Source organism: Nannospalax galili, unplaced genomic scaffold (assembly GCF_000622305.1).
Source record: "Nannospalax galili isolate Female #2095 unplaced genomic scaffold, S.galili_v1.0 scaffold270, whole genome shotgun sequence".
NCBI lineage: Eukaryota > Metazoa > Chordata > Mammalia > Rodentia > Spalacidae > Nannospalax > Nannospalax galili.
In genome coordinates this window covers 2,143,812-2,164,702 of record NW_008330152.1, presented here as the reverse complement: position 1 = coordinate 2,164,702, position 20,891 = coordinate 2,143,812, and the positions used below count along the sequence as shown (strand labels likewise).

The 20,891-nt window shown below is 38.9% G+C and overlaps 1 protein-coding gene across 2 annotated transcripts in view; it reads left to right on the top strand.

The window, feature by feature from the left end:
- Med14 (mediator complex subunit 14) overlaps positions 1–20,891 on the top strand; it is a 107,724-nt gene that overhangs the window by 46,612 nt on the left and 40,221 nt on the right. For both annotated transcript variants that reach the window (XM_008842956.3, XM_008842964.3), the window contains exons 12-16: positions 3,309–3,387; positions 7,242–7,401; positions 11,697–11,891; positions 12,818–12,952; positions 15,230–15,306. In XM_008842956.3, coding sequence (XP_008841178.1) covers positions 3,309–3,387; positions 7,242–7,401; positions 11,697–11,891; positions 12,818–12,952; positions 15,230–15,306 — 646 coding nt within the window. The remainder of the gene's footprint in view (positions 1–3,308; positions 3,388–7,241; positions 7,402–11,696; positions 11,892–12,817; positions 12,953–15,229; positions 15,307–20,891) is intronic.

Here is a 20,891-nt window from a genome sequence, read left to right as displayed (position 1 = left end):
CCATGTGGGTTCTGGGAACTGAACCCAGGTCATCTGCAAGAGCATCTAGTACTCTTAACTAAGCCATCTCTCCAGCCCCGATTTTTTTTTTTTTCCTTTTGGACCAGAGGTAAACTTAACAAATACGTATTTTATGTGTTTATTAATAATGTTGATAGCTGGTGTCTTTAGATCATCTACTCAGGGGCTCAGTTTCTATTTTACCACTAATAGTTGACCTTGAAATGACAAGGAGTGCTGATGTCACTCATGGCTGGCGAACACATTCATGACAGCATAAATATGTATGATGACTTGGGATGCAGAGCCCTGGAAGGAAGAATTTTCCTGTGGCCTTAACTCAATAGAAATTAAAGTTTGGTTTCTAGATAAGCACTGTAAGTGAGCTATGTCTCCAGCCCTAATGTTTAATTTTTAGCTTGTTCTGATACTGAATTCTGAAATGATGAAATATTTACTAGGAACTTAGTATTCCTGAATATAGTAGCACATTTGTCACTTGAAATTAATATTAAACAAAATTGAAAATAAAGAATTTTGTGATTATATTTTATGGCTATAAAGGTAGACTTTAAAAAAATATTAGCAGCTCATGGAAAACGGGACTTTGAATCATATATTTATGATGGGTAAATGGCAAGTACTACATTTTTTAATTCATAACTATGGTCTCAAAGTTAACATGTCACTTGTTTGGTTTTTAATGTCTGCCCCCCCAACATTTAAAATGGAAACATTACTTTTTTATTATCTTTTTGAGACAGGGTCTCCCTGTAGCCCCAGCTGTCCTGGAACTCACTATGTAGACCAGGCTGGCCTTGAACTCACAGTGATCCACCTCCCTCTGCCTCCCAAATGCTGGGATTAAAAGCATGTGCCACCATGCCCGGCCTGGAAACATTACTTTTTTAAAAAAATATTTTATTTATATGAGTGTATTGCCTGCATGTATGTATGTGTACCTATGTCATGCAATGCCGGTAGAGGTCAGAAGAAGGTATCAGATCCCCTGGAATTGGGAGTTAGGATGGTTGTTATATGCTTGCATAATATGGGTACAATTACATATATGCAACAATACACTCACACGCAAAATAAAAATAAATAAAATATTTTTTGATAAAAAAATAAGTAGGGCTGGAAAGACAGATTAGCAGTTAAGAGCACATACTGCTCTTGCATAGGACCAGAGAGTTCTGTTCCCAGCACCAATGTCAGGTATATCACTATGCTGGATAGCTTTAGTTGTTCAACTTGACACATTTGGGTAGAGGGAGCATCATTTGGGGAATTTCCTCCATTGGACTGCTATTGCACTAAACTTTCCCCTCCCCATAAGAGACCTGCGCTCACACAGGGTCTCATGGTTCTAATGCAGATTGACAAAACTAACATAATACTTTCTATTTCGGTTTTGCATATTTTAGAACATCCAGGAAAGGGTGACTTACAAAGACATGAATTCTCATAGGCTTTTTCTTCCCCATATTTAAACCACATCAGCGTGTCCCGCCCATAGTCTCCCCACCAGCTTTTTAAGCACTGTCTCACTGCAATTCGTGGCTCTGGTCCCTGCGTCCAATATGGCAATGGCTCCGTGTTTTCAGCATCTGTCCTTAGACCCACCCCCCCCCCATGCAATTGAAGCTGACTGATTGGGTGGGAGGAGAGGTTGTCTCAGAGGGCATACCTACCCAAAAAGACTCCACCAACTCCCAATACAACCACACTGAGCACCAACGTGCTAGCACATGACTCTTAGGGGATGTAGTAAAACAATCTAAACCATAGTAACCAGGAAGAAGAGGAGTGAAGAGGGTTCATGCCTAGTAGATTACAGAGATCTATGTGCTGCTTCATCCAATGGCTGCAGCAGGTCTCAGCTTCTCTGCCCTAGAGATTCCAGAGGAACAGAAAAACCCTGTAGCTCTTGCTCCTAAAAGTGAGGACACTTTTCTCAGAAGTCTTCAATAAACTGACCCAAAAGACTTATTGTCCAGAATCAATAACTGCAGGATGTGGCTCACCCTCTCTTCTTCCAGTCAGAGGAGAAGTGAATGGGATTAAAGCCCTGACCCCATGGTCATGGGCTGCCCAGGGTTACATTCTTTGTTCAAATCAGCTCAGTTTAGAAGAAATGACAGACATGCAGACATTTCTCCCCAGTTCTGTTGAACAGTTCAAATGGTTTTTCCATTTGTATTATAAATGTGATTTGTTGACTATATTAACAGGAAAATGGGGGAGAAATTAAAAAGTACCAAAAAGGAAACAAAAATTCCACGACAGAAAAACAGCCTTACAAATATATTTTTGTTATTTTTCTATAGACTTCTAGGAATATGTGCACATGTAATACTTTACGAAATTGAAACACAATGTACACATTCGGTAAACTACAATTCAGTAAATACAGCATGTCCCTTAAATCTTAGTGTTCTTTTACATTTCAATAATTTCAGCAGCATGAATTGTACAAATGTACAAATTGGAAATTTTTTGCTTTACAAAATTTTTGTGAGAATTTCAAACATGAGGACTGTATTTACATCAATTCCACCTCTCCCTCTCTCTGCTCCAAATTAGGATATTTTGAATGATGAATTATTTATACTTCTTTTGTATTTACTTATTTTAAAATTTGAAGTAAATTAATTTCTTTTTTAGTTGTTTTGTTTCAGTAATTCTGATTAAAATGACAAATGTCATCTAAAACAAAAAAAAAAGATTTAAGATTCAGCTTTTCAAAATTTGGAAGTGATTAAAACAGCATTAAAACTGTTGTTCAGTCTACTTTTTTTAATGTAATTCAAGGTTAGTTTTGTAGGATCATGCCATAACTTATTTAACTAGTATTTTAAAAAATATTTTATTTATTATTTTTATTTTATATGTATGAGCATATTGCCTGCATGTTATGTAAGTGCACCTTTGTCATACAATGCCACGGAGGTCAGAAGAGGTCTTTGGATTCCCCTAGAACTGGAGCTAAGGACGGTTCATAGCCGACATGTGGGTGCTGGGAATCGAACCCAGCTCCTCTGCAAGAGCAGTCAGTCCTCTTAACCGCTGAGCCGTCTCTCCAGCCCCAGCAGCCAGTTCTTTTAATCCCCGAGCCATGGAAATATCACTTTTTTTTTTGTTTGTTTTTTGAGATAGGGTCTCCCTATAGCCCTAGCTGGCCTGGAACTCACCAGACTGGCTTTGAGATCGACCTGCCTCTGCCTCCCTAGTGCTGGAATTAAAGGTGTGTGCTACATAGCTCTTTGTTGGGTAAGCAGTGAATTAATGAGTTCTTTGTTCTGTAGACCAAGCCACTCTGGACGACATGGAAAAATCTGTGAATGATGACATGAAAAGGATCATTCCTTGGATTCAGCAACTTAAGTAAGGTTACTGACTTAGCTCAAGACTGAAAATGGAAACTGATCTTTTTTTGTTGTCATCTTATTCTTGATGGGTCGCTGTCCTAATAGTTTATGACATGAAACTTAAGCACCTTTTGGTAGGTACCTTTAGACTCTAAATTGCTTCGGAATAGCTCCAGGATGGCAGCCCAGATATCAGATTAGATCAGATGTTGGTGGCAAGGGCACTGCACTTGACTTTCATTCCTTGCCACATTTTCTCCTGAGCAAGTACTTCACAAATCACTCACACAAGGAATATTTTGTATCGTGTTCTCTAATAGAATCTTACTTGTCTATCCAGGAGAATCTTTGTGGTATTAATCTGGCAGTGGAAACTGTCAGAATAGTTGTTCCTGTTTCTCTAACATTCAGTTTGTTTCAAACTCATTCAGTTTGTTTCAAACTCACTCTGTTACACTAAGTAAAACTGAAATGAAGCTAGAGATAATTCTGTGCGGTTTCATTACCACTGTGGTACCTAAGGTACCATTATAGAAACTCTGACTTTGAACTGATTCTCCTGTCTCTACCTCCCAAGTACTGGGATTATAGATATGTGTCATCATTCCTAACTCAAAATCTTTATTTTAAAATACTTTACACATCTCCAAGGAATAAAAATCAAATTTTGAACATGAAAACTTAAATTGTCAAACCAGGCATTGTGATCCTGTAACCCTAGCAGCACTCACGAGGCTGAGGCAGGATTGCTATGAGTCCATAGTGAGTAGAAGGCCAAGCAGGGCTATATACTAAACTTAAATGCCGAAGAGAGAAGGGGAGTTGTGTGTTTTGGTTGAGTGGAAACTAGGTTCTGGGCTTTTTAGGGGTATATGTATATGTTATTCTACAGCCTTCTTCCTTTTGCCAATTCTGCTTTTATAGATAGTTCTTTTCCTTTTCAGACAAGGTCTTGTGTAGCCTAGGCTGGCCTATAACTCTGTATGTCAAGGATGACCTTGAACTCTTGATTTTCCAGTCTGCCTTTTCTGGACATTTAACATACGTAGAAGCTTAAGATGGATGATCTTTTTTTTTTCTGTTTTTTTTGAGACAGGGTCTCCCTGTAACCCCAGCTGGCCTAGAACTTGCTATGTAGACCAAGCTGGCCTCCTTGAACTTACAGAAATCTGCCTGTCTCTGCTTCCTGAGTGCTGGGATTAAAGGTGTGTGGCACCATACCTGGCATTCATTCATTCATTCATTCAGGTCTTGGGATGATTTTTGTGACTGGTTTCTTTGACTTGCATTTCCAAGATTGATGTAGCATATAGCAGTATTTTATCCTTATGCCTGAGTAGTATGCCACTGAATGGATGTACTACATTTTCTTTATCTAGTCATAACTTGGTGGATAGTCAGTTTGGTTATTGCCACTAGGTGGCTGTTGTGAACAATATTTTGTTCACATGTAAACCTATGTATGAATTTACATTTTCATTTCTTAAAAAAATTTTTTTTGCTTTATTTTTATGTGTATGTGTGAGTTGCATGCATGTATGCAAGTGTACCTCTGTTGTACACTGCATGCAGAAGACAGAAGAGAGCATCAGATCCCCTGGAACTGGAGTTATAGATGGTTGTTAGCCACCATGTAGGTGCTGGGACTTGAACCCAAGTCATCTGTAAGAGCAACCAGTGCTCTTAACCGCTGAGCCACCTCTCCAGTCCCTACATTTTCATTTCTCATTGGCCAATACCCAATAGTGGGATTGCTGAGGCAAAGAATACAGTTTATGTTTGACTTTTTTTTTTAAAAAAAGCATTTTATTTATTATTTTAATTTTATGTATATGAATGTATTGATTGCATGCAGATAGGTGTACCCATGTTGTACAATACCCTCACAGGTCAGAAGAGGGCGTCGGATTTCCCCTAGAACTGGAGTTATGAATGGTTGTTAGCCACCATGTGGGTGCTGGGAATCTAACCTCCATTCTCTGCAAGAGCAGCCAGTGCTCTTAACCACTGAGCCATCTCTCCAGCCCCATGCTTGACTTTTTTTTAAAGAAACTGCCAAACTGCTTTCCAAAGTAGCTGTACCATTTTGAAGTTTAGCCTATGAGGGTGTCTGTTTTTCTGTTTTAATTGATACTTGTCTTTGGACACAGGGTAACTGAGGAGGTGGCTCACTGTGGTCTTACTATGCCTTTTCCTAATAACTAATGAAAGAAACTGCCAGGCATGGTGGCATTTCCCTGTCTCAGCCTCTTGAATGCTGGAACTATAGGCATCTACCCTTAATGTCTGGCTTATTAGTTCAGTCTTTTTTGTTTTATTAAGATTTTGTAGAACATGTATAGGTAAGCTTTATACTAACTGCCTATATACAATTGGAAAAATGCAGCTTTGGTAATTTTTTTCTTATTATGTTTGATCTGATTTTATTTATTGGAGTACATGTATTTTATGTCTGTCGACTAAAAATGTTAGGGTTTATATTTAGTATGTGGGTTGTTTGGGGCCTTGTATTTGGGTTTTTTTTTTTTTTTTTTGGTCTTTTCAAGACACAGTCTCCCTGTAGCCCCAGCCTGTCTATGTAGTCCAGGCTGGCCTTGAACTCACAGAGATACACCAGCCTCTGCCTCCCAAGTGCTGGGATTAAAGGTGTGTGCCACCACGCCCAGCTTTGGTTTGTTTTTTTAAGACAGGGATCCTGGTACAATGTTTATCCAAAATGGAGCAACATTTGTATATTTTCAGAGTTTATCTTCATTCCTTCACCAAGTAGCCAGTTTTATCAAGTTGATCCTTTAAAGTTATGGTTAAGCGTAAGAAGGGTTTGAATGAAAAATAAAAAAGATTTCCAAATTTCTTGCCCTTTGAGTAACAGTTGGCAAACTACTCTTAAGATATCACATATGCTAACATGGTTTTAATGTGCATGACTACCACATCATTTATACCACACGTTTCACCATGTTAAGTGTAATAGCACCCAAACCGATCTTTTACCATTCCGTAAGGTGAAGGAATCTGCTGATCGTGCATTTGGCATTGCTGTATTGATGTGAAAGTGCTTGCTCTTCAGACTTCAGTCTGGGAACCAGTTGTAGTCTCCTTTTTCATCTTTAGTTATGTGGTATCCCAGCCTCAAGGATAGATGGTCAAATAAAAGGACTGAGAGGAATTCTGTAGTAAACACTTCACAGTGAATGTGGTGTCTGAAACTGAGGACAGGAAGAATTCAATTCTTACTGGAACCTGCTAGATATACCAGACATTTGTATAAAAAGTGAGGCTGGAGGCTAAAGAGATTGCTCAGTGGTTAAGAACACTTACTACTCTTGCACAGGAGTTCCCAGCACCCACATGGGGACTAACAACTGTCTGTAACTCCAGTTCCAGAGCATCCATTGCCCTTTTCTGGCCTCTGTAGGCATTGCATACACACAGTGCACTTACATGCAGGCAAAACACATAAAATAAAAATAAATTTTTAAAAAAGTGGGCCTATAGGTCTCTGGTGATACCAGAAAAATGAAATTTTTAATGCTTATTTGTCATCTATTTTATGAACATTAGGTATTTTATAAAGGATGTTGAAATTAGTTTGGGCCATTCTCTATAATAAACTAAGCTACTATCTCAAGCTTACAGTTAGTTTTGCCTTCAAAATAATCACATTGTTCACAGTACAATTTTAAAACTCTAGAACTAGCAACCCAATAGAAAACTGGAAAATGACTCATTGATGCGGTCATGTTCATTTATATAGTTGTTAAATTTTAGTTAAATTATTTTAGTGCGCTTTATTTTTAAATTGGTGGCTTACAGTTAATCAGAAAAGTGTTTGATTTTTATGGTGTGGATTCTCTGTTTTAAATTAAGGTTTTGGCTTGGACAACAGCGTTGCAAACAATCTATAAAACATCTCCCTACAATAAGCAGTGAAACATTGCAGCTTTCCAATTACTCAACTCATCCTGTTGGAAACCTTTCTAAGCATAAATTGTTTATCAAACTCACTCGTCTTCCACAGTACTACATTGTAAGTATGCAAAAGATTATTGGGCGTGAACAAGTTCAGTAATTCTGTTAGCATCTAGAATGCTTTCTTTAATTTGCAAATGAATTTTACTTGGTGTTTGACTTTCAGATAGTTATTTTCAACTTCTGGTAGGAATGGGGAAGGAGAGAAGTCATGTCTGCCTTGGGAAATGTGTAATATAGCTTCTGTCCCTCACCCTCGTGCCTCTGCTATAATGAGCTCTAGCTTGTTTAGGTTTTTACTCATAGTAGGCAAGTTTCTGATTGGAATGAAGCATCTCCTCTGTTACAAGTAAAACTTGAGTGCGACTACTATGAAGGTTTGAAGGTGTTTTGGTTCAAGATAAACTTGTTTGGTTTCCGTTGAGTATGAATTTGCATAAATATGGGCTGGCTAAAGTAGCTTTATTTTTTTCCTCCTTTATTGAAGGCATACTCTATTTTGTTGATGACCTCGTACCTTTCAGTTCAAAGTAAGATCCTTTCTTTTCATATTTTCTTTCTCCCTGTGTTTTCTTCCATTTAGCTTTTTTTGAGATCTTTGAATTGGTTAATTTTTTTAAAGAATTTGGAATATGGGTCTGGAGAGATGGCTCAGCGGATACGAGCACTGGTTGCTCTTCCAGAGGACCTTGATTCAGTTCCCAACACCCACATGGCAGCTAACAACCATACAAAACTCCAGTTTCAAGGGGATCTGATGCTGCCTTCTGGCTTCCTAGGGCATTGCATGAGTAGGTACACTTACATACACGTAGATGAAACACTCATACATAAAAATAATTTTTAAAAAAGTTTGGAATACAGCTGGGCATGGTGGTGAATGCCTTTAATCCCAGCTCTTGGGAAGCAGAGGCAGGCAGATCTCTGTGAGTTCAAAGCCACCCTGATCTACATAGTGAGTTCCAGGCCAGCTGGGGCTACAGGAGACCCTGTCTCAAAAAAAAAAAAAAAAAGCTTGGAATACTGGAATACAAATTCAACCTAAATATATTTTCATGCTTACCAAAATTTTTTGTATATAACAAGTATATACTTATGGCTAAAAATCTAAGGTGTTTGAAAATTTTAATTCAGGACTTTTGAGTGAAAGACATAGGAGTGTTGTTTTCTTTTTAAGTTTTGGGTTGTAGCTTTCAAACATCTTAGACACCAAGCATAAGCTGATGATATCTTAAGTTATATAGATTAATGAGTCTGTCATTGGCATAGATTTTACTATTTTCTGAATTTTAAAACACTAGCTATGGAACTAGATTTGACATGCAGCAAAGGGCTCTAATTTCAGTTCTTAGTGAGTTGCCTTATCTACATGTGAAATGATGGTGATGAGTACATAGGAGGTGTGGTAGTGCATGCATGCCTTCCTTTAATCCCAGCACTCCAGAGGAAGAGGCAGGCCATTTCTTCTGAGTTTGAGGCCAGCCTCCTTTACATAGTTCCAGGCAAGGCAGGGAGCGCTACACAGTGAGATTCTGTCTTTAAAAAAAAAAAAAAAAAAGGGGGGGGGGGGGGGTGTGGGGGCGCATGCCTTTAATCCTAGCACTTGGGAGGCAGAGGCAGGTGGATCTTTGTGAGTTTGAGGCCAGCCTGGTCTACATAGTGAGTTCCAGGATAGCTGGGGCTACAGGGAGACCCTGTTTCAAAAACAAAAAAAAAAAGGAAAAAATTTTGCATAAATACATAATAATTCAACCTGTGAACAGATGTGAACCTTTATACTCAGCCACAAACAAAATAATTTTGAAGTAGGTACATTTTTTTAAAAAAGTTTCTGACTTTATTTAAGCATCAACAAATAGCCAGATTTTCATGTCAGTGCCTATTTGCACAGCAATAATTTGTTTTAGGAAGATAAAAAATAGGTACTATGGGCATTAAGAAGAATAGCAGAGTCAGATATGGGGGTGCATGCCTTTTATCCCAGCTCTCTGGAGAAAGAGGCAGGAGAATTTCTGTGAGATCAAGGCTAGTCTGGTCTACATAGGCAGTTCTGTGTTAGTCAGTGTTACATAGTGAGACCCTGTCTGAAAAAAGGAAACAAAAAGGGCTGGAAAGATGGCTCAGTAGTTAGGAGCATGCACTGCTCTACCACAAGACCTGGTTTCAGTTCCCAGCTAATAACCAACTATAACTCCAGCTCCTGGGGGATATGACACCCCTGGCTTTCGTGGGAACCTGCGTTCACATGCACATATCCACACAGAGACACAGCATACATATATACATAATTAAAAATATATATTAAAAAGAATACCCCCAAAACAAAAGAATCAAGAAGACTAGGAAAGGCTTACTTCATTTTTCTCCCTTAAAATGTATTTTTGAGTTTTATATTTGTTGGTCAACTCTGTTGTGATGTAATTACACACTGTGAAAAATGTATGTTTTAGCAGGACATTTATTTTTATCATTACTATTTTTATTATTTTTATTTTGGCAGTACTGGGTATTGAGTCCAGGGTCTCAACATATGGTAGGCAGTGATTTACCAGTGAACTATACCCTCAGCTCTCTTGTGCTTTTTGAGACATGGTCTTACTATGTTGCCTATACTAGCTTTGAACTCAACTCTGTAGCCAAGACAGATCTTGAACTTATGTTCCTGTCCCAGCTTCCAAATGGCTGTGATTATAGGCCTGGGCCTGGCATACTAGGAGACAACAGGGTACATATCATGTACTTACTAAAAATGTTTTATTTTTAATTTCTGATCCTTTTTTTTTTTCAGATCAATTCTGTTTTTTTTACCCTGTCCAATTCACCTGTCTGCATCACTAGATTATTTTAAAGTAAAACAAAGGCGTTGTATCACACACAGATGTGCACATACAAATGCATATAAACACAAGTAACTAAAGATAATTAACATTAAGTACAAAATATTTATAATTAATTAGTCTATATTCACGTTTCCCTAATTGTCTGATACCAGTAACTTCCTTTCGGATCTATGCAAGTTGGGACCTTTAGGTCCCCACAGCTCAAGATTTATCTACATGTCACACAGTAATTTAAAGTACCAGACTGGTGGAACTAACCTTCTTGTATGTTTAACAGACATATTTGAGGCCTATACTAATTTGGTCAGAGGAACATTAAGGACAGTTTTTGCTCCTTGCCCTCCTAGGTTGACTAAGTTCCAGGGTACTATGGGCATCTCCCGAAATGTCCTGTAATTATGGTGGGTAACCTGTCCTCTTGATCAAGGATGCTGTGGAGACCCCATGAGATGGACTTGAACCAATGTCCAGTCTACAAAGAGGAGGGTCAACACAGAGGAATCACTTCCTCCATGCTTCCAAGTAAAGCCACCTGTGGTCGAACAGGGCCTTGGACTTATGTGCACATAGGCAGAATTGGTAAAAGAAAGGAGCCAGGGGCTCCTCACAAGCCCATGTGACCCCTGAAGAGTAAAAATAAATTTGTTTATCTGGGCCAATTGTAGGGTCTTAAACACCCAAAAGGAAAGTATAACCAAAGATTAAAGGGGTCAATATACTTTTTAAGAGTCTATATGTATAGCTAAAGGCTACATAACAAAAAACAATGCCAGACAGGAGATACCTTCCTTTAAGTTATTGGCCAGAGTGGCCTAAAAGACTCCCAGACAGTAACCCATCATAGAACTGGGAAAATGAACGGCAGACCCCAATCTTATCAAAAGGAATATTGACAACTGATTGCTGCTAGATGAGGAACAGCTGATCTTCCTAAAACAAGGCTCTCTAGATAGGCTGACTAGATTCAGCAGATGGACAAGCACTGGAGGATGGCTGGGGGCGCTGACAACACAGTGGGCAGTAACAGGGATGACAGAGTATATGGGCTCCAGTGTGTGGGAGTGGGGAGGCTATGGGAGGGTGCCATTTGGGAAGTGGGTATATAGATGAATAAGATTGTGCGTATGATATACACACAAAAAGATCCATTTATTTTTATTCTTTGTGTATGAGTGTTTTGCCTGCATGTGTGTAAGTGGCACCACATGTGTGCAGTGCCCAAGGAAGCCAGAAGAGAGCATCATATCCCCTAGAATTGGAGTGGTTGTTAGCCACTGTGATTGCTGGGAACTGGGGTCCTCTGGAGGAGCAGCAAGTGCTCTTAACAGCTGAGCCATCTCTCTAGCCTCTAAGAATGCTTTTTAAGAATACCATGATCGATTTATTCTTATTTTTAAAAAAGATAGATTAGATTTGATTACTAGATTTGTAATTCTAAACTCAACTTGATGTAAGATGGAAAGTGTACGATGCTTATCCTGCTGAGTTTCTTTTGTGATTTGGGCCACTTTAGGTTGTGGAGATGCTTGAGGTTCCCAATAAACCCACACAACTGTCGTACAAGTACTACTTCATGTCTGTGAGTACTGCAGATCGTGAGGACACCCCTGTCATGGCGCTGTTGCTGCAGCAATTCAAGGATAACATCCAGGACTTGGTTTCCTATACAAAAACTGGGAAACAGACCAGAACTGGTACCAAGCATAAGGTATGATCACATGAAGTGAGCACAGAATTTATTTGCATTAAAGTTTTGCACCCCTTTTTTGTGAGGGGGAAGTTTTTCCTCTGTATACTTGGCTGGCCTGTCACTTGTTACGTTCCCCAGGTTGGCTTCTAGATTGTAATCCTCCTTCCTTTGCCTCCCAAGTGGCAACACTCATTTACAGGCATTTGCTCACCATGACTTCTTCTTTTTTTTTTTTTTTTTCTTTTTGAGACGGGTCTCCCTGTAGCCCCAGCTGGCCTGGAACTCAACATGTAGACCAGGCTGGCCTTGAACTCACAGAGATCCACCTGCCTCTGCCTCCCGAGTGCTGGGATTAAAGGCATGCGCCACCATGCCTGGCAACTTCATTATTTTTAATACGGAAAAGAATTAGATACGTTTTTAAAAGGGCATCAATAAAACTTGAATAATATTTGTTCATATTGGTCTTGAAAATGTCCCTCTCCTTGTGGTGCTGGAGATGGAAATAGGGACTTTCTGCATGCTAGACACTCTACCACTGAACTGCATCCCCAACCCTTGTTCTTTTAAGACAGAATCTTGCTATGTAGCCCAGGTTGGATGGTAACTACTTTTGTAGCTCAGGCTGGCCTCACACTCAATCCTCCTTCCTCTGCCTCCCAAGTGTTAGGATTACAGGTATGTACCACCACCTTTGACCAAATACTTGATAATTATATATCATTTTCCACAAAGGAACTTGTTAAACATACTGTTTATTATTAGATTACTCACATCTGGGTTAGTATTTGTTCAATTAACAATTTGTTGGAAGAATGCCACATTTGTTTGAGGTTAATCGTGAGCTTGTGTATATTAATTGCCTTAGTAAATTGCATCACATGTAACTTTTTCTTGACCTATGTAGCTTTTTATGCACCTGTGTTTCTGTATTTAAATTGTAGTTGTCTGATGATCCATGTCCAGTAGAATCCAAGAAAAGCAAACGATCAGGAGAAATGTGTGCCTTCAATAAAGTTCTAGCTCACTTTGTTGCAATGTGTGACACCAACATGCCATTTGTAGGACTTCGATTGGAGGTAAGTGTTTGGAACAATTCTGACTGCTCTAAAGAAAAGAATACTTTTAAGATATATTGCTGAAGCTGCATGGGTTCCACTGAAGGAACTAGTACCGTTGTGATCTTGCTCATTTTGAGAAGGACGAGTTTGTACTCAGCATGTCATGTAGACATACAAAATACCACTTGTTATTTTGTCTCTCATTCCAGATTCTCACATTTTCCATGTATTAATGGAAATTAAATTCTTTTTAAACTTTTTTATTTTATTATTTATGTGTATGAGTATATTGCCTGCATGCCATCCATTTTGTGCAATGCCCTTGGAGATCAGAAGAGGGTGTTGGATCCCCTGTAATTGGAGTTACAGACAGTTGTTAGCCGCCATGTGGGTAGTGGGATTGAACCCAGGTTCTCTGCAAGAGCAGCCAGTGTTCTTAACTGCTGAGCTATCTCGCTAGCCCTGGAAATTAAATTCTTGCCAATTAAAAAAAGGACAACTTTTAGGAATTAACATCTTTTCCTTTCTAGTAGGAACATTGTTTAAATCTATCAGAGATGGTTAGTTCATAAAGCATGGTTTTGTTTTGAGCTGATAAAGCCATGAATGTTATTCAAGCACTAATAATACTGGGAACTTTTATGAGAGGAAAACTAGAAAAAATATTAATTTTTTTCTTTGGTATCATGGAAGAAGTAACAGACTGGTGCAGAATGAGTGTCTTTCTGGAATATGTTGTGATCTCTACCATAAGTCCGAATGAAAGTAAAGTGAAGCAACAGTTTTGTTTTGTTTTGTTTTTTTGAAGCAGGATTTCATGAATTTCAGGTTTACCTCAAATTCATTATATACCTGAAGATAACCTTAAATTCCTTATCCTTTTGCCTCCACATCTCTAGTTTGGGGATTACAGGTGTATGCCATTATGTTAGCTTCAACCTGCATTTTTTTTTCTACCTGTATTTTTTAGTATTTCCCAAAGAAGAGGTTAGCTAGGTTGGGTATGGTGGTACATGTCTTTAATCTCAGCACTCGGGAAGCAGAGACAGATGAATCTCTTGAGTTTGAGACCAGCCTGGTCTACGTAGTGAGTTCCAGGCCAGTCAGGACTACATAACAAGACTCTGTCTCAAAAAGGAGGGGGTGACCATGGATGGCAACTAGCCACACATCCCAAATTATACACAACAGTATCCATGTTTCCCATTTACTTACTCTGTTCTTTTCAGTCTTTGATCTTATTGTGTGATTAAATGAATGTCACTCGGTTATTACCTTTGTGGTAGGAAGAGAGTAGAAACATGATTTTGGGTCAATACGATGCATTTGTGTCCTCTTTCCCTGCTATGCACAGGGCAGAATTTGCAGAAATGTGCGTTTGTGCAGGCTCTCAGGGACTGCTGCCTGTACCATGTGCCTTCCTTGTTCCCCTACTCTATGCTCTTACTGGTTGCTCCAACTTGTGACAGAACTCTGTTGAATTGTGTTAAGCTTTTAAAAACTGAACTACATTCTCATTCAAAATTCTATATATGTTAAAACAAAAGCAAGCACATTTTATGCTTATAATAATTTACACTGAGCTGTGAATAACTTAATCATAATGGGGATTTGGGATGTTTATCTCTGAGGTTGATAGAATAGTCTCTTTTTTTTTTCTTAAAGCCATTCCATACTTCATTTCCTTTTGAATCTGAACTTCTACTGACTATTTGCTCAGCAGCTAGCTTTCTAAACTCCTTCCCTTCCCAGGCCCCCAAGCAGGGCTCAGACAAATGTCGAATCCTTTTTGGAACAAGGTATATAGAAGTTCTCTCTTGTGGCAAACCTGACTGTATCTACCAAAGGCGAGCATTTCTTTGATGGATCAGATGACTTTCTGGTGTGCCTTGTAGTTCCACAGAAAGGGTTTTTAAGTACTGTCCTTGAGTTTGACTGACTCAAACTTTGTTTTGAATAAACAATATAATCACAAACAGAAATGGACTCAGTTTTCAGTTGCTTTGTTTGGAACTACTTGAACTGACTTTGGATTACTTTAAGCCTACTGCAAAAAATTATATTAAACTCCTGAATTTTGAAGACTTGCTACCTTTTGAGCCCCCGTCCTGCTTTTATAAACTAGAGAGTCTGAAGCAGCTTTGAATTGTACTGGGCTTAATGTAGTTTGCAAGATGGCTGATGTATTGTCATTTTGTGAAAGACTGGCCTTCAACCAGACATAATGAAAATAATGTACAAAGAAAAGGCAGTCTCCTTTGTAAAATTAATATTACTGTGCTTTTCTCTTCCCAGTTGTCCAATCTGGAGATACCACATCAAGGAGTTCAAGTGGAAGGTGATGGCTTCAGCCATGCAATTCGCTTATTAAAGTAAGCCCTGGTCCTGTGCTTTAACTTCGTGCCACACATTGCAGTCACACAGGAGAGCTATTCCTCTCCCTCACAAACCAGCATAAAGTAGAGTTTAGAACCCATGGATGTTGTAGATTTCTGTGTCAAATTTACCAATGGGGAGGTTCTCTTCAACCTATGGAGTGGCAATTCCATACCACCTTGAATTTTAGGGTATCTTTTCTCAGCATCTATTTCATTCATTCAATACATACTTACTGAATGTGAAGTGATTTTTGATAGATCCTCCAGGATGCTCTAGGTTCATAAAGCAGGAGGATATGGGCTAGTTCACAGGTCAGGATGGGTCTCCCTGAGAAAGTGTCACTTATACTCAGAGTGAAGGAGAGATGAGAATTAGCCAGGGAAAGGGAGATTGGGTGAGTTGAAGGTCTTAACCAAAGGCAGTAACTGCTAATGTGAAGAATTGAAGGCAAGGGAGCACTCAGCATGCTAGAGCTGAAAGTTTAGCAAGGCAGGAGGTAGGAGAATGAGACTGGAGATGTAAGCCAGGAGGTTTAGATCCCATAGGGTTTTTGTGTCTTTCAGCAGTATAGACCTTATGCTAACATCACTTCAGAAACCACCAGAAAATGGATGATGCTGTAGCACATTTTTATATCCCCAGCTATTCAAGAGGCTGAGGCCAGAAGATCAAGACCAGTTTGCACATCATAGTGAGATCCCCATCTCAGAAAATGAAACAACAAAACACATACACACAAAAAAACCATTAGATGATTTTAAGTAGAAATTGATATCAGCAGATAAGCCTTTCTGAAGGATGAACCTGATTGCAGTATGGAGAATAAATTAAACGAGAATGAGACTGACAAAGCAAAACCAGTTGCTGAATTGGCTCACATTAGAACCGTTGGTAGCTTGGACTAGGGTTGGTAGGGTGGGTTCCTCAAAGGATTTAGGAAATGAAATATTCAAGGGTTGGTGATTAGATGGATTTTTGGAGGTGAAAAAGAAGGGCGAGGCTGCAGGGATGCTTATGAGTTTTATCTTGGGCAAATGATGAGTGATGGTGTTTTCGGAAATAAAGGACTAAATGTGAGGGGCCTATACATCCTTTGAGTAATATCTGTCAAGTTCAGGCTAACAAGTCTGGTAATGTGATACAAAGTCTTCATCCTGGTAATAGTAGCTGAGGCATTAAATTGGATGACCAGGAATGAGCATACAAAAGAACAGGGGTGCGGGGCCTAGTGGCACACACCCATAATCCCAGCATTTAGGACACTGAGGTGGGAGGTTTTCCACGAGTTTGAGGCCAGCCTGGGTTACATAGTAAGACCATGTCTTAACCCTATCCCATACACAAAGGTACAAAACCACAAACAAGGTTTGCTTCTAAATGGACAGAGGACAAAGGCAAATAATTTTTAGAAGAAAAGCTAATGGGTGGGAAGATGAATATGAGTAAAATACAATGATATGAAAATATCTTAAATGAATCACATTGTTTTGTACACTAAAAATTATTAAAGCATGGAAAAAAGGGACTGGAATAAAGCTCAATTGGTAGCATATTTGCCTGGCATGCATGAGGCCCTGGGTTCAGTCCCCAGCACCTCATAAACCAGGTGTTGTGCACACTTGTAATCCTAGCACTCAGGAGGTGGAGGCAGGATGATCAGAAGTTCCAGGTCCTCCTTAGCTACATAGATAATTTGAAGCCATCCTTGGCTATATGACACCCTGTCTCAGAAAGTGTGCATGAGGGGATGATTGTTGGGGATGTAGTGCAGGTGGTAGAGTGCTTGCCTAGCATGCAGGAAGCCTTGGATTCAATTGTCAGGCATCACATTCAACCAGGTGTGGTGGTACATGGCCATCAACCCAACACTTCAGGAGGTGGAGGTAAGAAGACCCTAAGTTCAAGGACATCTTTATCTGCATAGTAAGTTGGAGCCCAGCCTGAGCCACATTAAAGCCCTGTCTTGGAGGAAAAGAAAGAAGTAAACTAATGGGATGCCTGTCCTGTATATTGTGATCTAGTGTGGACTTGGAGAGCTAGAGTATCATCGAAGAAATCAGTCTTTTCAGTACAGAAACTGATTGAGGGGAGGGGTCGAGGTTACATTATATTGTTTCTGAGATATTGCTAATGCTATATTTTATTACTATATAAGCATTTTTATTTCTTGAAATCCTCTGTCTGCTAAGGCACAAATCTGAGCAGCAAAGACTTAACTTTTGCTTACATAGGATTCACGTTTCTGTACAAGATGAACAGAGCTGGCAAATAGCATGTGCATTACCCAAGTGTTGGCATGCTTAGGTATTAAGGATTATGGAAATAGGACAATCAGCCAGGAAGACCAGCTAGCTATTCTAACACCTCTACACAAACTTTGCAAGGGACAGAGCTGGACTTAAAATAGAAGACAACAAGGAGGAAAATGGAGCACATTTAATTACATTTGGCTGGAATTGCTTTGCCTAAAATAACAGGATTTTTTGCCTAAACTCTTCTTGGCAACTACAGATAAATAGATAACATTTATGTTGTATTCTTTTAGTTTTCTTTTTCATGATTTACACAATCTTAAAATGTTTTTTTTTTTTTAGAAGTTTCAGATCCCCTTTGGCTTCTCTCCAGCACCAGGGATAGAACCTAGGGTCTGGTGCATGCTAAGCAATAGCTCTACCACTGCTATGTTCCATCCTTCTGTCTACTTGAACGCAAGAGAACTCCCAGAAGTCCTGCCTAGGAAGGATGCACCTCATGTTCTTCACTTCGTTTGAATTCTAGCTTTCCCCCCCTCTTATTTAGTACTTAAAGGAAAAAATATAGACATGGATAAATTAAAGATAGGTTCATCCATTTAATACCATTGTGGTAGGGTATAGAAGTGAAGAAGGCAAAAATAAGTAATGTCTGTTATTATGAAATAAAAATCATGTACTGATCTAGTTAGTGTGAAACTGTTCTACTACATTTGATTTTGAGAAACCTCTTAAGGTTTTAGTCCGAGATATATTAATACTAATGAGAATATGAGTTGATCCTTCTAAGCTTTAAAATTGGGCACACTTTCTTTGTCTTTGGTGAAAATGTATTCTGTTCCTGTTTAACTTTATCTCTTTGAAAATCTGCTGAGCAGGCCTCCTTGATGCATCGCTCGCTGCATCACTGAAATCATAGTATCAGATATATCACAGTAAGCTCCTTTAATTGCTGTGTGGTTCATTGACTTGTTGCCTTCTACAGATGCAAAAGAATCTTCATCCTTCAGCACACATGAGGCTTGGGACACATATGGTGAGAGCAAATGCTCTTGGTACCTAGTTTTGAGCCTTTGGGCAAACTTCCTCCCATTTTCTCCTGAACTCATGTTACAGTCCCAAGTAGTGGTCCTGGTCTTTGCCACACACTTGCAAGGGCTTTGTGTTTCCCCCATGTGTTTCCTTGCTTCCTACAGGCACAGCTCCTTTTTGCAAGTCATGGGACTCCTGGTCTATCTGCATATGCACGTCTGACCTTATAAAACCCTGGACCCTTTCCTTTCAGCACACTTGGGTGCTACTTTTACTCTATTTAGTTCTTTCAGTGACCTCCCTACTTGTCACCGTGAGGCTATAATACAGTTAGTGACATTTGTGAAGGTCTCAACAAAGCTGACATACATGTGCTCTAGAGAACTAAAGCCTAATTTCTGAGTTTGTTCAATACTGGAGAAAAGTCAGTCAGGAGTAGCTATTGAAATTGAAAAACTTTTTTGAGTTTACGGATATTTTCAGATAAGGTTAATCCTCTTTGTTTAGAAAATATCTTCCTCGGTTCTTAGTTTTTGTCTAATATATTTCACAGTAATAGTTTTATCAGATTTACTTTTTCGGGACCTGGTTTTATCCCTCCACCCCCATGCAGTAATGCTGGCAGGACTACAGTTTAGTCTATCGCAGAAAACCAACAATTGCAACAAAAACTGAAGATGATATGGGATGCACTTTGAGAGTTCTGCTATACTCGAGCATTCATTGGAAGGAGCCTCACACTAACCTTAGCCCTCACTTAAAAGCTTGGCAGCTTCTTTGGTTTCATTTTCTAATGAGATGGCTTTCAAGAAAGTCTGCCTAATATGAAAAAAAGATAATGTTCTGCATTTATATTTCCAAACTCAAAATGAAAGATCCATATGAATTTGTTGCTTTATAACTTCTCTGAGGAGGGGTGTGTTTTAAGGAGTAAGGAGGGGCAAGTCTGCTGAGTACACTTACCAAGCTGAACAACATTTATCCAACATTCATAATATCTTCTTTTTTTTTAAGGGGAGTGGTTTGAGACAATCTCACTCTGTAGCCCAGGCTCGTCTTGAGCTCTAGATAATCCTCATTCCTTGGATTTACAATTTCTTAGATTACAGGTGTGAGCTACTATGCCCAGCTAACACAAGTAGTTTCTATACCCAAAATACAGTTGAACTAAATCATCTTGGTAGTAATAAAAGGTAAATAGTATGAGAAAAAAAATTCTGAGGTGGAGTCTTGTTTCGTTGCCCAGACTGGCCTTGAACCCATGATCCTCCTGCATCAACCTCCTGAGAAGCTGGGACTATACCTAGTTAAGTTTTTATTGTTGTTTGAAATGGAAAGTTACTTGCTCAGTCAGTATACCAAATGGGATAAAAGCACCATGATGATAGCTTTACAAGCTGGGTGTGGTGGTGCATGCCTGTAATCCCTACATTTAGGGGCAGAGGCAAGAGGACAGGAGTTCTTTGTCATTTTTTAATGAATTAATTTATGTATTTATTCAATTTGAGACATGATCTCACTATGTAAGCCCTGGCTGGCCTGGCTTGTTTCGGTTTGTTTATGAGACAAGGTCTCTTCTGTCTCAAAGTTGCTACATTCCTGAGGATAGCCTTGAATTCCTAATCCTCCTGCCTCCACTTCCCAAATGCTGGGATTACAGATGTGTACCACAGTGTTCAGCTGACAACAAGAGTTCAAGTCATCTTTGTCTACTTAGTGAGCTTGAGATTAGCCTGGGCTTCATGAGACCATATTTTGAAAAAGAACGGAAAAACCCAGAAATATGCAGATCAACATAAAACAATAATTTAGTTTAACTGAAGGGGAATCTGTTTAGTGTTATGACAACATACTCCCAAGAAGAATCTCTTTTTTTAGGTAATTATACATTTCAGTAAAATAAAGTTTAATGGATTATGTGGAAGTCAGCCTGAATTTTTCTTTAAAAAAAAAGCTCTAATTTTATTAATCTATGCTAGATAAACACTATAGTTAACATTTCCAAGCAGAAAAGGAAATAGTCAGTTACCTTTTTGTTTGTTTGAACAGTCCAGAGGAAACTACAAATATATAGCAGGCAAACTGGCCAATCTAGAGCATAAAGTACTAAATTTCAGTCTCAAATTGTACTAAATGCTCATCATTAGTATGGAACATTTTGATTGATGATATGATTTAATGTCAAGATAGCTCACAATTTGTTACAGAAACACCTACCAGTTTCTTTTTCTTTTTGTACAGACACATGTACACCCATACCCATACTAAAAAGTCAAATATACTTCTATATACAA